Raw genomic sequence first — 12,704 nt, forward strand, 5'->3', positions numbered from 1 at the left:
AAGAACAGTATTTACCCACAGAACTTAAACCAGACCGATTTCATTCTCTTGTAGATGATGCTCTCAGCGCCCTTCCCTGTCCACAGCTCTACTTCAGGTCCTCACCTGCACATAAGGGAATCCTGACTCCCGGGGCTCTTGGTAACAAGGCAGAGGAGAAACGGTGTCTGCCACACATGAAACGTTATTCCCACACCTCCAGAGCCTCCACGGACATCCAGAAAAAAAAAAAAAAAAAAAAAAAAAAAAAGCCAGAAGAGCAACACCAGCATCTAAACCAACGTGCAATAGAAAGGGAACAACATCGCACTCCTCCCTGGAAGTCTACCTACCCATGCCCCATTCCCAGCGTCCTGGCCAAGTGCTTCCACCCCCGCCTGTATCCGCGCCCCCGCCCACAGGTGCTGTACACAGAGGTGTGCACGCAGGGCTTCGCAATACTCCTCCCTCCCTCCCCCCGGCTTCCTCAGTCTTCTCATCCAGACCTGCTGATCTTTCACCCCTCTCTCTTTCTCTCTCTCTCTCTCCCCCACTCCGTGCCTGCGTGCCGTACATTTCTTGGCACAGCAGCAGTTCGTTTTTCACAGCGACGGGATGTGCCCTGGAACACGCCGAGCCACTACTGCAGTTTCTTCTCCTCTGTGAAGTGGCCTTTCAGGCAATTGCCGTTCTGGTACACAGGGCTGGCCCCCTTCCTCCTGCACCACGCCACCGATTTGTAGAGGACGAATCCGATACCGGCCAGACACAGCAAGAGAAGAGCCAAGATGTCCAGGCAGAAGTACTCGTACAAGGAGAGGTCGTAGACAGCAGGGCGAAGATACGGAGCCCCCTCGTGCCGAAGGATGTACTCCAGCCAGTACACCGTCCTGTTGAGAGCATGCATCGGTCGGTCCAGGTGCAGAGCCGAGATGAGCTTGGCCGCTTTTCTGTAGCTGCAAGGGAAGACGACAAGAAGTTATCCTTCTGACGGGAGCTTCAAAGCTGAGAAGTGGTCCCAGATGGCCAGTGGTGCCTTCAAGTTCCAAATGATACCTTGGGAGAGTGGCAAGTTTCTCCCACCACTCTCTCCCTATCTGCCTCTGAAAGCCACTCCGATAGCGATCGTTAGCCACGGCAGCGCTAGCCAGAGCGCGTTGATACTTTTGTGTGTTGTTAACAAGACCAGCGGTTCAGCTCCTGCGTCCCCGCTCAGCGGGTTCACGTGGATTGTCGCCTTCTGAGGGGAGTTTTCACCCAAGGACCTCACCCAGCACCAAGCCACAGTTGCACGCTTGATAACTGGCAAAATCCTTCAAGGTACTGAGTCACAACAACTTACGCTGAGATCACTACACTGAGATCACTTACACCTGTGCCCAGGTGGCCAAGAAAGCCAACGGCATCCTGGCTTGTATTAGAAATAGCGTGACCAGCAGAAGTAGGGAGGTGATTGTGCCCCTGTACTCAGCACTGGTGAGGCCACACCTGGAGTATTGTGTCCAGTTTTGGGCACCTCAATCCAAGAGAGATATGGAGGTGCTGGAGCGAGTGCAGAGGAGGGCAACGAAGCTGGTGAAGGGCCTGGAAAACAAATCCTATGAAGAGCGGTTGAAGGAGCTGGGACTGTTTAGTATGAGGAAGAGGAGGCTGAGGGGAGACCTCATCACTCTTTACAACTACTTGAAAGGACACTGTAGAGAGGTTGGTGCTGGTCTCTTCACACAGGTAATTAATGACAGAACGAGAGGGAATGGCTTCAAGCTCCAGCAGGGTAGGTTTAGACTGAACATCATTAGGAAAGAATTTTTCACAGAAAGAGTGGTCGGGCATTGGAACAGGCTGCCCAGGGAGGGGGTTGAGTCACCATCCCTAGATGTGTTTAAGAGACGTTTAGATGTGGTGTTGGGGGATATGATATAGGGAAGAACTTTGTAGTGTAGGGTAGATGGTTGGACTTGATGATCCCAAGGGTCTCTTCCAACCTGGATGATTCTATGATTCTATGATTCTATTGAGAGCTCCTAATAGCTCATAAAAAAAAAATTAAATAAATAAAATCAAGCTCTCGGACAACATTTCAGCCACTAGCAGTTGCACGTGTCCTGTTGGAATGCAGGAGCCCCGTGTCACCGTGCCGCAGCAGACCTAGGAAAAGGCAGAGTATCTGGCTGCCAGAAGGAACAGAGGGAGCACTGCCTGACATCCACGGCCTGTGCTAACTGCTTCTACAGAAAGCTGTTTGGACAAGGCTGGGGAGATCCCAAGGTGAGGTTGTGATCCCACTTTCCCTGTGGACAGGCTGGCATTGAAAGGAGAAGAGGTTTGGGCCTCAGCATCTCAGAAAGCTTTCTAAGAAAATCGCAGTCAGAGCCAGAGGGCTAGATTATGCTCTCCAACAGCAAATGCTGGAGTATCTCCTCCTGGACCGCATCTCAGGACTTCAAGGCACTAACACGTCTGGCCCGCTGAGCGACGCTTGAAGCTCTGCTTGGCCCAGAAGCCACCACAGGCTGTGTAGGCAGGGGTCAACACAAAGACACACTGGTCCCCACACACAGACTGCACCAAGGAAGAAGCTCGATGTGTCCAGACACCTCACCTGGGGTCAGAGATAACTGTGACGATGGCCTGGTAAAGGTCCTCCTCTTTTACTGTGCTCCAGTCCATGAGGATGCCCATGCCCTTGGCCTGCACTCTGGTCATGATGTCAAACTGGTCCCCGTAGAAAGGAAATCCCACCACTGGCACACCGTGATAAATGGCCTCAAACACGCCGTTCATCCCGCAGTGGCTGACGAAGGCTTTCACGTTGGGATGGCCTGCAGGCAAAAAAACCAAAGGCAGCAGGTCAGCGCCTTCCACGCTGAAACAGAGCTACCGGTGGCTTCCTCAACACACAACGTTGGTGCGTGTTTAGAGAAAACCAGGGACGCTGAGGAGAGAGGAGGCTACCCTTTGGGAACACACCTGGATTTCAGCAGCCCAAAACTCGCCAAGTAGCACCTGGAAGAGGAGGGAGATGGAGGAGGGAGATAGGGGCCAAGAAGCAGCTTCAAGCAGGTGTTAGGTGAGGACCATGTTTTGTACAGATCAGAGGGCGCAACAAGCAACTGACTGAGACCCACAGAGGTGCTGTTGTCCTTGTGTCGCCTTTGCTGTGGTTTGGGCTAAACTCCAGGGATGTTGCCAGGGGTGCGCGCACACACACACACACAGCCCAGCCTTACCTAGCAGGTCGTTCTGGGGCAGCCACCCCATCATCAGCGTGTTCTCGCCCAGGTTTCTTGGCTTCTGCCCAAAGTATCTGTGGGAGGAGGTAAAGGACAGGGGAAAAACAAAAAAATAGGAAAAGAAACACACAGAGAACAATTATAAATTTGGTCAAGATCAAGAGATGGAAAGCAAATTCTGTGCTTTGAGATGTTTGAGATTCCTCAGGTTAAGAGGAATCCCATTCCCTCCTCACCTCCACACCACCCTTTGTGGGAGGCGAGCGAAGGCACCAGCCATCTTCTCCACCAAGTCGCTCGGAAGAGCTCGGATCCCAATCCCAAAGGAGACGACGACAACGCCCGCATCTGCCGCTTCCACCCAGAGACGCAGACCCTGCGGGTGAAACACACACAGCTACCTTGAGGTCTAGTTGGAGAAACGCCCTCCCCACTGTTGCTTCTGCCAGTGGAAAGGACGAAGCCAAATCCTCCTGGAGCACAAAGCTACGTGGTTTTGACCCAGCGACAAACTCTAAACCCGCTGTGATTTCTGCATCCAGCCAGGCAGAAATTACTTGAGGACCTGCTGGGCTTGGGAGCTTGCAGGGAGGTGTCAAAAACGTGCATTTCACAGCTTTACCTCCTGCTTTGGAGGTAACACGACTACTCTTTGGCGAGGAAGGCTCTGAAAATGTAGGGCCCACATAGGAACAACCAGAACAGCCAAGGAGATCGGAGTAAAAAGAGGAAGGCTATTTTCCACCACCACTAAGGCAGGAGGCCTGTCAGGGTCTCTCAGACAAAACATCGTGTGGCCAGAGTGGGGAACAACCTCTCGCTGGAGATTCCCCACAAACTTTCCACTGTTGAAGGCTTCTGGAGGTGGCAGAAGGCTTTGCCATCCTGCCAGGAGACTTCTACCTATCCTTGGCAACTACTTGCAGGTAGATTTAGTGTTTGGCCATTAGGCAGAGAGGTAGCCACAGCTCCAGGAAAAAGCACAGCTGTTTGTCCGTCATTTAGAGGCTACCTATGATGCTACATAAACAGATGTGTACCTAGAACTGAGCCTATACTTTTTTTCAACTGGGGCCAGAAGGCTGCAGGAAGAAGAAATCAGCCCCCACAACTACTCTGGAGCAAACACAGACTATTCCCTTTTATGCCAGACTGGGCTGAGCCTATTTCTCACTGGGGAGTCTGTCCTGCTTCAGGTTTTTCAGGTATCACAGTCAGGAGCATTTTAGGGAAGTTTCCTAAAAATCCTTCTTTGAATATAAACACTTCCATGAAACAAACACTGTAGAAGAATGTGAAGGGCAAAAAAAAAAAAAAAAAAAAAAAAAAGTTCTTCGTGTTATTAAAGGAGAAAAAAAAAAAAAGGACGGTTAATTCAGAATATCTCATTAGTATTAACCTACAGGTTGGGGGACCATGGTACAGGAGAGTTCCAAAGCACATTTCAGTGTTACTTTCTGTGGATGTTTGTCCTTTGTTGTGTGCTTCAGGGACTCAAACCTAACATCGCAGAAGAGCTTAAAAAGACCAAGAACAACCCAACAACCAAGAATCAAAAAGTTTTCAACTAAGAGATTTTGGCTTCTCCATTCTCTTGAGTTTCACATCTTTTGAGCAATACAACCACTAAAACCAGGAAAGAAGTGAAAGTGCTAGTCTTGCTTTTCTAGAAAAACTTACAGTGACCCATAAACCAGATGATTACGTTATCCATTATAATTGGGCCTTAACCTTTGACTTTCAGAAATAGCATTCAAGTTGCTAGGGAAGCATGGCTGACCACCAAAGGTTCTCACCATCTCCTAGGTACATATCTATATTTCACTGCGTCCTAATTAAAGGAACTCGCAATCATAGCGTTTCAAATGTGAGGAAATAAACACCTTAATTATATAACTCTCTCTCTCTATATGTATAATTATATAACTCTGCTCCAGTTTGGATGGGAGATTCCTTAAGCTACACCTAGACCTACAGAGGCCCTCTCTTCTGCTGGCATCCTGTAACCTGGGTACACACATGCCTGTCTCCTAGCATGACAGCCACCGCCTACTGCAGGTCTACGGACTTACCTCCATCATTCTTCCCTCAGGCGCCCTGGGATCAGTTCTGGAAGCTGCGAAGCACATGAGTAATGCCCCAGCAAACAACTCCCTTCTTTATAAAGGCAGGTGTGTACGTGGCCAGATCGGACCAAGCCAGTGTTTTGCAAGACCTGTGAGGTAGCCACTCTCTGACACAGCTTTTGGAGCACCCTACACGTGTTGCATTACCTGCATGCAGTGCCAGATGGGAAAGGGTGATGTGCATCCACACACATCTGGAGAACTTCTGTTCCAAAGCACCTGACCTCACTTTTTCCTTTCAACTGGAAAAAAATGGCACCCAAAAAATTGTCTCTATTAAAGCTGCCATCAGAGATCTTGACAGCCCTCTAATCATTTGAAACTTGAACCTTATCTCCATTTCAGTCCCTTAGTTGGGACACCAGGACAACCTAACTGCCCGAGTGTCATTATCCAGGTCTACTTCCCCTGAGGGTTTGTCGAAGTGGTAAGGCAGTGGGAGGAATGGCAGACAGGTCCTGCACTGTTCCAATATTGTCTCCAGTTGGAGGCTTTAAGAACTTGTTCCTCTGAACTTATTACTGGAGATAGTGAGGTACGGGCCAGAGAAAGCCTCTGGGATGCCTGGGGAGTTTTCCCTCAGGGCTGGACCTTGAGAAGAAGGGGATGATACACTTCAGTTTTGTACACATTGGGATTCCACATTGAATTTGATAAGGGAAAAAGCAAAGCTCTCCTCCATGGGTTCTTGATACTACAAGCTCAAGGACAGAAACGCCGTGCAAGAAACAGGATTAAGGAGGAAATTCTGGACTGACATAGATCAGTGATGAAGCAATGAAGACTTCTTGTTCTTCCCATTTCCGCTTCAGGTATAGGAACAAACAAGCTACTCGCGATCAAGTCCCAGGGGCAACACTGCCAATTTAAGACTTCCACCACCATTTCATACGGACAGTGAAGCCAAATACTGCTTCAGCGTGGACAACTTAATTCTGCATCCTCCATAACTCCCCAGATTATTGTGCAATCCCACCTCAAAGCTTCCCTGCACTTACCACTGGAAGGGGCTTTGCAGGCTCCGCGAGGATCCCCCCTGTGAAAATAACATGGGGGAGAGTTGGCCGGGGAAAGTCCAGCACCACATCGTTACAGAGGAAGAAGAGGCTAGTTCCATGGACAAGGTCCAACATGGATGTCTTTGGCTCCACTCCGTGCTTCTCCATGAGACGTTCAAATTTGGGCAGGATGATCAGCTTTGTGGCCACGCGAGTGATCATGTAGACTAGGAGATTCCAAGTCCTACCAAAGAAGCTCATCCTGTCTGTCATCAGGGAGTTGAACTCGGGGACATAGGCAATGGGGGAAGTTGCACCAATCTCCGCTGGGAACCAGAAGCCAGTGGAGATGACAGCATATTTGACATGGAGAATGTGGGCCAAAATAAAGCCGCACATCTCATTGGGGTCCACCAACAGCAGGTCAAAGTGCTCATGCTGGAGTTTCTGCAGAAGGGTCGAGTTTCCCAGCACTAGGTCACAGTTTTCCAGGTACTTCTCCAAAAAGGAAAACATCTCTAGAGATGTCATCTTCCCTTGGAAGACACGCTTTATCTTCTCCTGCACCCAGGCATCTGCGCTCTCGGTGCTGAAGATACCCCAGTACCTCTGCATGCGGAAGCCAGGCAGGTAGGTTTCCACATCCCGACCCTCGTGAAGAAGCAGCACGGGGTCATGGCCCCGGTCAGTCAGTGCCTCTGCCACTCGCATGAAGACTCGCAAGTGGCTGTCGAAGACTATGGTGGGCATGATCAGCACCTTGGCACAGTGAGACGGCTCCAGGCTGAACACAGCCACCAGGAAGAAAAGAGCAGCAGGGCATGGTAGCACCTTCGTTACCTTCATTGCTGCAAGGAGAGAAACGTGCCATTAATATAATACGAAATGCTCTGTCGGAGGCAACTAAACTGGGATTGTTGTTGCAAAACCAGAAGCTCATGAGCTGGGAAAGGAGAGGAGAGCAGTCTGGAGTTTATCACTGGGGAAAAAAACCCCCAACAAACAAACAAAACCCCACCATAATAAAAAGCAATAAAGAAAAAAAACCCACAAAGATAAAACCCCAACAAAGTCAGATACCAGGGTGTATCAGGGGAGTTTTCCAGAAATTCAAAACATCTTCTCTGTGCTCTTAAGGCTCAAAAACCAGCAGCCTGACTTGCAGAGAGGGAGCTCTGCTGGGTCACAGCACCAGCAGAGACACTCGCTGCTCGATCCCCGGTTACCGCTACAGAACCAGCGCAGCTGGATTTCATTTCTATTTCTGCCCAGCCAGAATGGCCGGTTCCCTCTGAGACCTTGATGTCTGCGCAAGCTCGCTGGGAGGCCTGCAGAGCCCGGTGGGAATGCCAAGAGGCACACTCCAGCTTTGGAGCTGGCCTCCAAAGCCTGGCAAGCCACTTTGCTCAGCACAGACAGGGCAGGAGCCAGCCCAGGTCACAGCAGAACCCTTCAAGAGGAACCGCAACCCCAGAGGTCTGGATGGAGAGCTGCTCCACCATGGATCAGTCATGGGAGAATGGGGACACTCAGGGAATCATAGAATAGTTTGGGTTGGAAGGGACCTTAAAGATCATCCAGTTCCAACCCCCTGCCATGCATGGGCAGGGACACCTCCCACCAGACCAGGTTGCTCAAAGCCCCATCCAGCCTGGCCTTGAACACCTCCAGGGATGGGGCAGCCACAGCTTCTCTGGGCAACCTGTTCCAGTGTCTCACCACCCTCACAGGAAAGAATTTATTCCTGATATCTAATCTAAATCTCCCCTCTTTCAGTTTAAAACCATTACCCCTCATCCTATCACTCCCCGCCCTGATCAAGAGTCCCTCCCCATCTCTCCTGTAGCCCCCTTTAGGGACTGGAAGGCTGCTGTAAGGTCTCCCTGGAGCCTTCTTTTGTCCAGGCTGAACAATCCCAACTCTCTCAGCCTGTCCTCATAGGAGAGGTGCTCCAGCCCTCTGAGCATCTTCATGGCCCTCCGCTGGACCCGTTCCAACAGGTCTGTGTCTTTTCTGTGCTGAGGACTCCAGAGCTGGACACAGTGCTCCAGGTGGGGTCTCACCAGAGAGGAGCAGAGGGGCAGAATCCCCCTCCTCACCCTGCTGGTCATGCTTCTTTTGATGCAGCCCAGGATGCGGGGGGCTTTCTGGGCTGCCGGCGCACGTTGCTGGCTAATGTTGAGCTTCTCATCCACCATCACCCCCGTGTCCTTTCCTCAGGGCTGCTCTCCGTCCATTTTCCGCGCAACCTGTATTTGTGCCTGGGGAAAAGGGCTGGGAGGGGAAAGCCGGCGCCAGGATACTGATGCGCTGGAAGGCAACAAACCCAGAGATAACGTGCAACACCCGTGGCACACTGACGCCCCTTAGTCACACTCCTACAGCCGTCATCCCATTCCCAGTTTGGTGAAACACCCAGCATTTCTCTTGTGCAAGGGGTGTTGCTACATCACTGGAAGCGAACGCGCCTCACCCACACCTTACATTATTTTGGGAGAAGAATTACATGATAATTATTTGGGAACAGTCAGAAGCAGAGCCGTGTCCTGAGGACCCAGTTCAGACATGCTGGGGGGGGGGTGGGCGGGGAAGAAGTTACAATGGGAACAATTATAAGTGGATTTTGGATGGCCCCACATGCTAAAACCCAGAGGGGCGGGAGGGATGTGGTGGAGCAGAATTTGGTCCAAGGTTTTCTGCCAGCCTCCCCACTATTGCTTGATCAATTAGGAGGCAGGAAAGAAAGTCACGGATAAGATCCTGCTAAATACAATCTCCAGGCTCCCCTCAGCAGCTGGGTATCTCTGGCCAGAGACAGCGCTTGGGGGTGCAGACATGGGAGAAAAAGTGCCATATTCCCTCCCCCATTGCTTTCCTGTCCCATGTGGGCATGGACATGGGACAGAAACAGCAGCCACTGGCTGAGACCCTCCCCTGTTTCAAAGACAACCCCTCCTAGAGCTTGGATTGTCACCCTTCCCACCCAGGGACAACTGGATGGCTGTGCCTGCAGGAACCACGAGAAATGCAAGAGATACCAAGGGAGTGGTTGGACCCATAGAGCAAGAGCTCCAGGAGGACGGAGACAAAGGTGATGGGCTGGAGAGAAGAGAGCAGAAGCCCTGCAAGGAAAGTAAGGATCTGCCCAGGATCCTGCCTCCCTGCCAGCAGGAACAGGCTGGTGCTGGCCACCACGGAGCTACAGCCTACGAAGCTGGTCCAGTTCTCAGTGTACTTGAGAGGTCCAAAAGGGATTTATCCTGCCCACACCAGGGAAGGTAAAGCATTTAGCAGTTCCAGAGCACATAAGCTTCCAGGGCAGAGAGGGAGGGATAGCAGTCCCGTGCTGCTGGCCTTCTCCAGGACAGCAGGATCCAAGGACATGCTCCACAACAGGAACAGGTACAGGCTTGTCCTGAGGCACCTGGTGGGTCATACACATACCTAAGTGTGTTGAGAAGAGCAGAAGAGGTGGTTTTATATGTGGGGTGGGGTTTTTTCCTCATTGGACAACAAGGAAAAGGTGAAGAAACAGTGCAGGTGAAAGGAATAGTTATTTAAAAAAAAAAAAAAAAAGTCACCCATCTTCAGCAAGGACAGTGTCCTGTCACAGACCTACATGCCAGACATTTCTGAGACACTCGGCTCTGTTAGGATCCTCTGGGGGCTACCAAAATCCAAATGACAAGCACGGGGTCAATCTCAGCCCCCAGGCCAGGGGCAGATGCTGCCACAGGAGACTTGCAGACTGCTCTTGCCTGCTTCATCCCTTCCAACATCAGGAGCAATCCCTCAAAGGTGCTGGCTCAGGAATCCCTTCTCCCTGCTCAGGCAATAAGGGAGGCTGTAAATCTTCCCAGGTGGTGGGAAGATGCCAGGCTGCAGGAAGGGACCATTTTCCTACTCCAGCTCAATACCACCAGAGCTCATCTACGCTCTGTCCATGCCCGGAGAGATACCCTGGCCACAGCTTCAGCCCTAGATCTGTGCTGGATGCATCAGGCAGGTTTTCAACCAGGCACATCCCTGATTTTCAGTGCTCCTGGAAGATACTGCAGGCATAACGACCACCTCAAAGAGCAGCACTCCGCTGTCTCCATCATTTGTTCAGCAACTAGCCACTGTTAGGGTCTCTGGCTGATAGCAAAGGGGAAAGGAGAGAAGACCTAAACCTTATGCACACAAGGGCTAGATGAGGAAAAGCTCAACATCCACCTCCTCATCTCCTCACTTCACCTCTTGCCGACACCCAACACGTAGCTACAGCCACCCCAGGAGCTTTGCAGCAGGATCCTCCAGCAAGGGCAGGAGCTGTAGCCACTGCAACTCTGTCCACAGCCTAGCCCAGCCCTCTTGGCTACCTCACTGTTGGTCTTCAGGAAACCTCCAAACCACTGGGCACAGGAATGGCATTCTGCTGGGAGGTGAATTCACAGCCTGTGCCTCAGCAGAGTTGCAAAATGTAAGTAAAGGACAGATCCCGTGCTAGATCTGAGAGCAGAGCAGACAGAATCACCTCCATCATAGAATGGTTTGGGTTGGAAGGGACCTTCAAGATCATCCAGTTCCAACCCCCCTGCCATGCACAGGGACACCTCCCACCAGACCACGTTGCTCAAAGCCCCATCCAGCCTGGCCTTGAACACCTCCAGGGATGGGGCAGCCACAGCTTCTCTGGGAAACCTGTTCCGGTGTCTCACCACCCTCACAGGAAAGAATTTATTCCTAAAATCTAATCTAAATCTCCCCTCTTTCAGTTCACAACCATTCCCCCTCATCCTATCGCTCCCCTCCCTGATCAAGAGTCCCTCCCCATCTCTCCTGGAGCCCCTTTAGGTACTGGAAGGGTCTATAAGGTCTCCCTGGAGCCTTCTCCAGGCTGAACAACCCCAACTCTCTCAGCCTGTCTTCATAGGAGAGGTGCTCCGGCCCTCTGAGCATCTTCGTGCCCCTCCTCTGGGCCTGTTCCAACAGGTCTGTGGTCTGAAGTCCTGGGCTAGGGGCTAAATTAGGTAAATATTGCAAGAAATAGCATTGCCACGGAAAACAGAAGGCTTGGAAAGGCAGAACATACCCCTAACTAGTGCTTGGTAAAGCCATGCAAACTGGTTGATTTATGCAGAGCAATCCCCCTAAACACCACAATTAACGCTAAAAGTCAGAAGTCAGGGCTCAATAAAACTATTAAAACAGCCCATGCCACAGAGGCTTGAAGTTTCACTGCCACAGAAGTCAGGGCAGAGGTAAGAGCCAGGACCAGAGCCTGCCACAGGAGTGGTGGGCAAGGGGTGGCCCTCGGGTGACTGCCACCATGGGCAGCAGCATCCCCGCCTGCCCTGCGCTCCTGGCCACCATCAACTGCTGGGAGTTTGCTTTCAAACCCCTGGCAAAGCACTGAAATCGAAACGGGAGGCAGCACAAAGGGAGCAGAGAGAAAACATCCCTCAAACTCCCCTGAGAAACCTCATCCTGGGCTGAAACTGGCCCTTGGTTTTGCCCTATTTAACACGTTTGACAGGGTATGACTTTGATATCATTAGAAGGCTACATCAACTTAACTTCAGGGAAGTAACTGAAGAGCTACAGCTCTAAAGATAGACATTTCTTTAATTCAGCTGCCTTCTATCAGGTTGAAATACTAAAACCTCTGACAGCCAGCAGTCCAAGCAGAGAAGCCCAGGAAGAAAGGGCAGCAAACAGACCCCATTGCAAGGACCCTGCCCTTTACATCTCTCCCTCTCCTCCAGTATTTTATTGCCTAGTTCCTGCCAAGGACCAGGAAACCCTTAATGCATGTGGCCGAATTATTTCCCCTCCTCATCCTAGTCTCTATCCGGTGTTTTCGCTGTAAACTTCTCAAGAGTTAACAAAGCAGCACAATTCATTTGAGGCCAAAAGGAAAAGGCATCTTCACTTGGATGCTCAAAACTCTTCCTGGAATATGAAACCAAAGTTTGCCTCATCTGTTGGGCACAATCCAGAACAAACAGGACCATCTGCTACCTTCGTGTTGATGACAGCCAGCCCAGTTGTGGCTAATTTATGGAAGCCAAAACTCCATGCAAACAGGCAGGTATGCAGCTCGGAGAGCAATTCTGCCACTGCAGGAAGATATCGCGCTACAAGCAGGAGCTGCCCAGGGGAATCTCGAGTAAAACCTAGAGGATACAACGCTGTATAAAGTAAACTTAATAAAACATACGTTGAAGCAGGGAAATCTAACCAGCAATCGCATCCAACCCAGTGCTTGGGGGGCTTCTGTGCTCTGGTTTTGGATTATCACAGACTCCTGCTTCACCAGAGTCACCCAGGTAAATAACTCTAAAATTAACTAACTATTATAGTATACTAATATTAGTGTTACAGTA

At 50.8% G+C, this 12,704-nt stretch overlaps 1 protein-coding gene across 1 annotated transcript; it reads right to left on the minus strand.

Annotated features, from left to right (window-relative positions):
* Window positions 1-619: 619 nt before the first annotated feature.
* Window positions 620-7,182, minus strand: LOC141469398 (2-hydroxyacylsphingosine 1-beta-galactosyltransferase-like). Its single transcript, XM_074154912.1, has 5 exons — window positions 6,337-7,182; window positions 3,449-3,588; window positions 3,210-3,286; window positions 2,582-2,801; window positions 620-935 (listed from the first exon to the last, which is right to left on the minus strand). The coding sequence occupies exons 1-5, from the start codon at window positions 7,180-7,182 to the stop codon at window positions 620-622; spliced, it is 1,599 nt and encodes a 532-aa protein (XP_074011013.1).
* Between the last annotated feature and the right edge of the window lie 5,522 nt (window positions 7,183-12,704).

This window comes from Numenius arquata, chromosome 10, assembly GCF_964106895.1.
Source record: "Numenius arquata chromosome 10, bNumArq3.hap1.1, whole genome shotgun sequence".
Lineage (NCBI taxonomy): Eukaryota > Metazoa > Chordata > Aves > Charadriiformes > Scolopacidae > Numenius > Numenius arquata.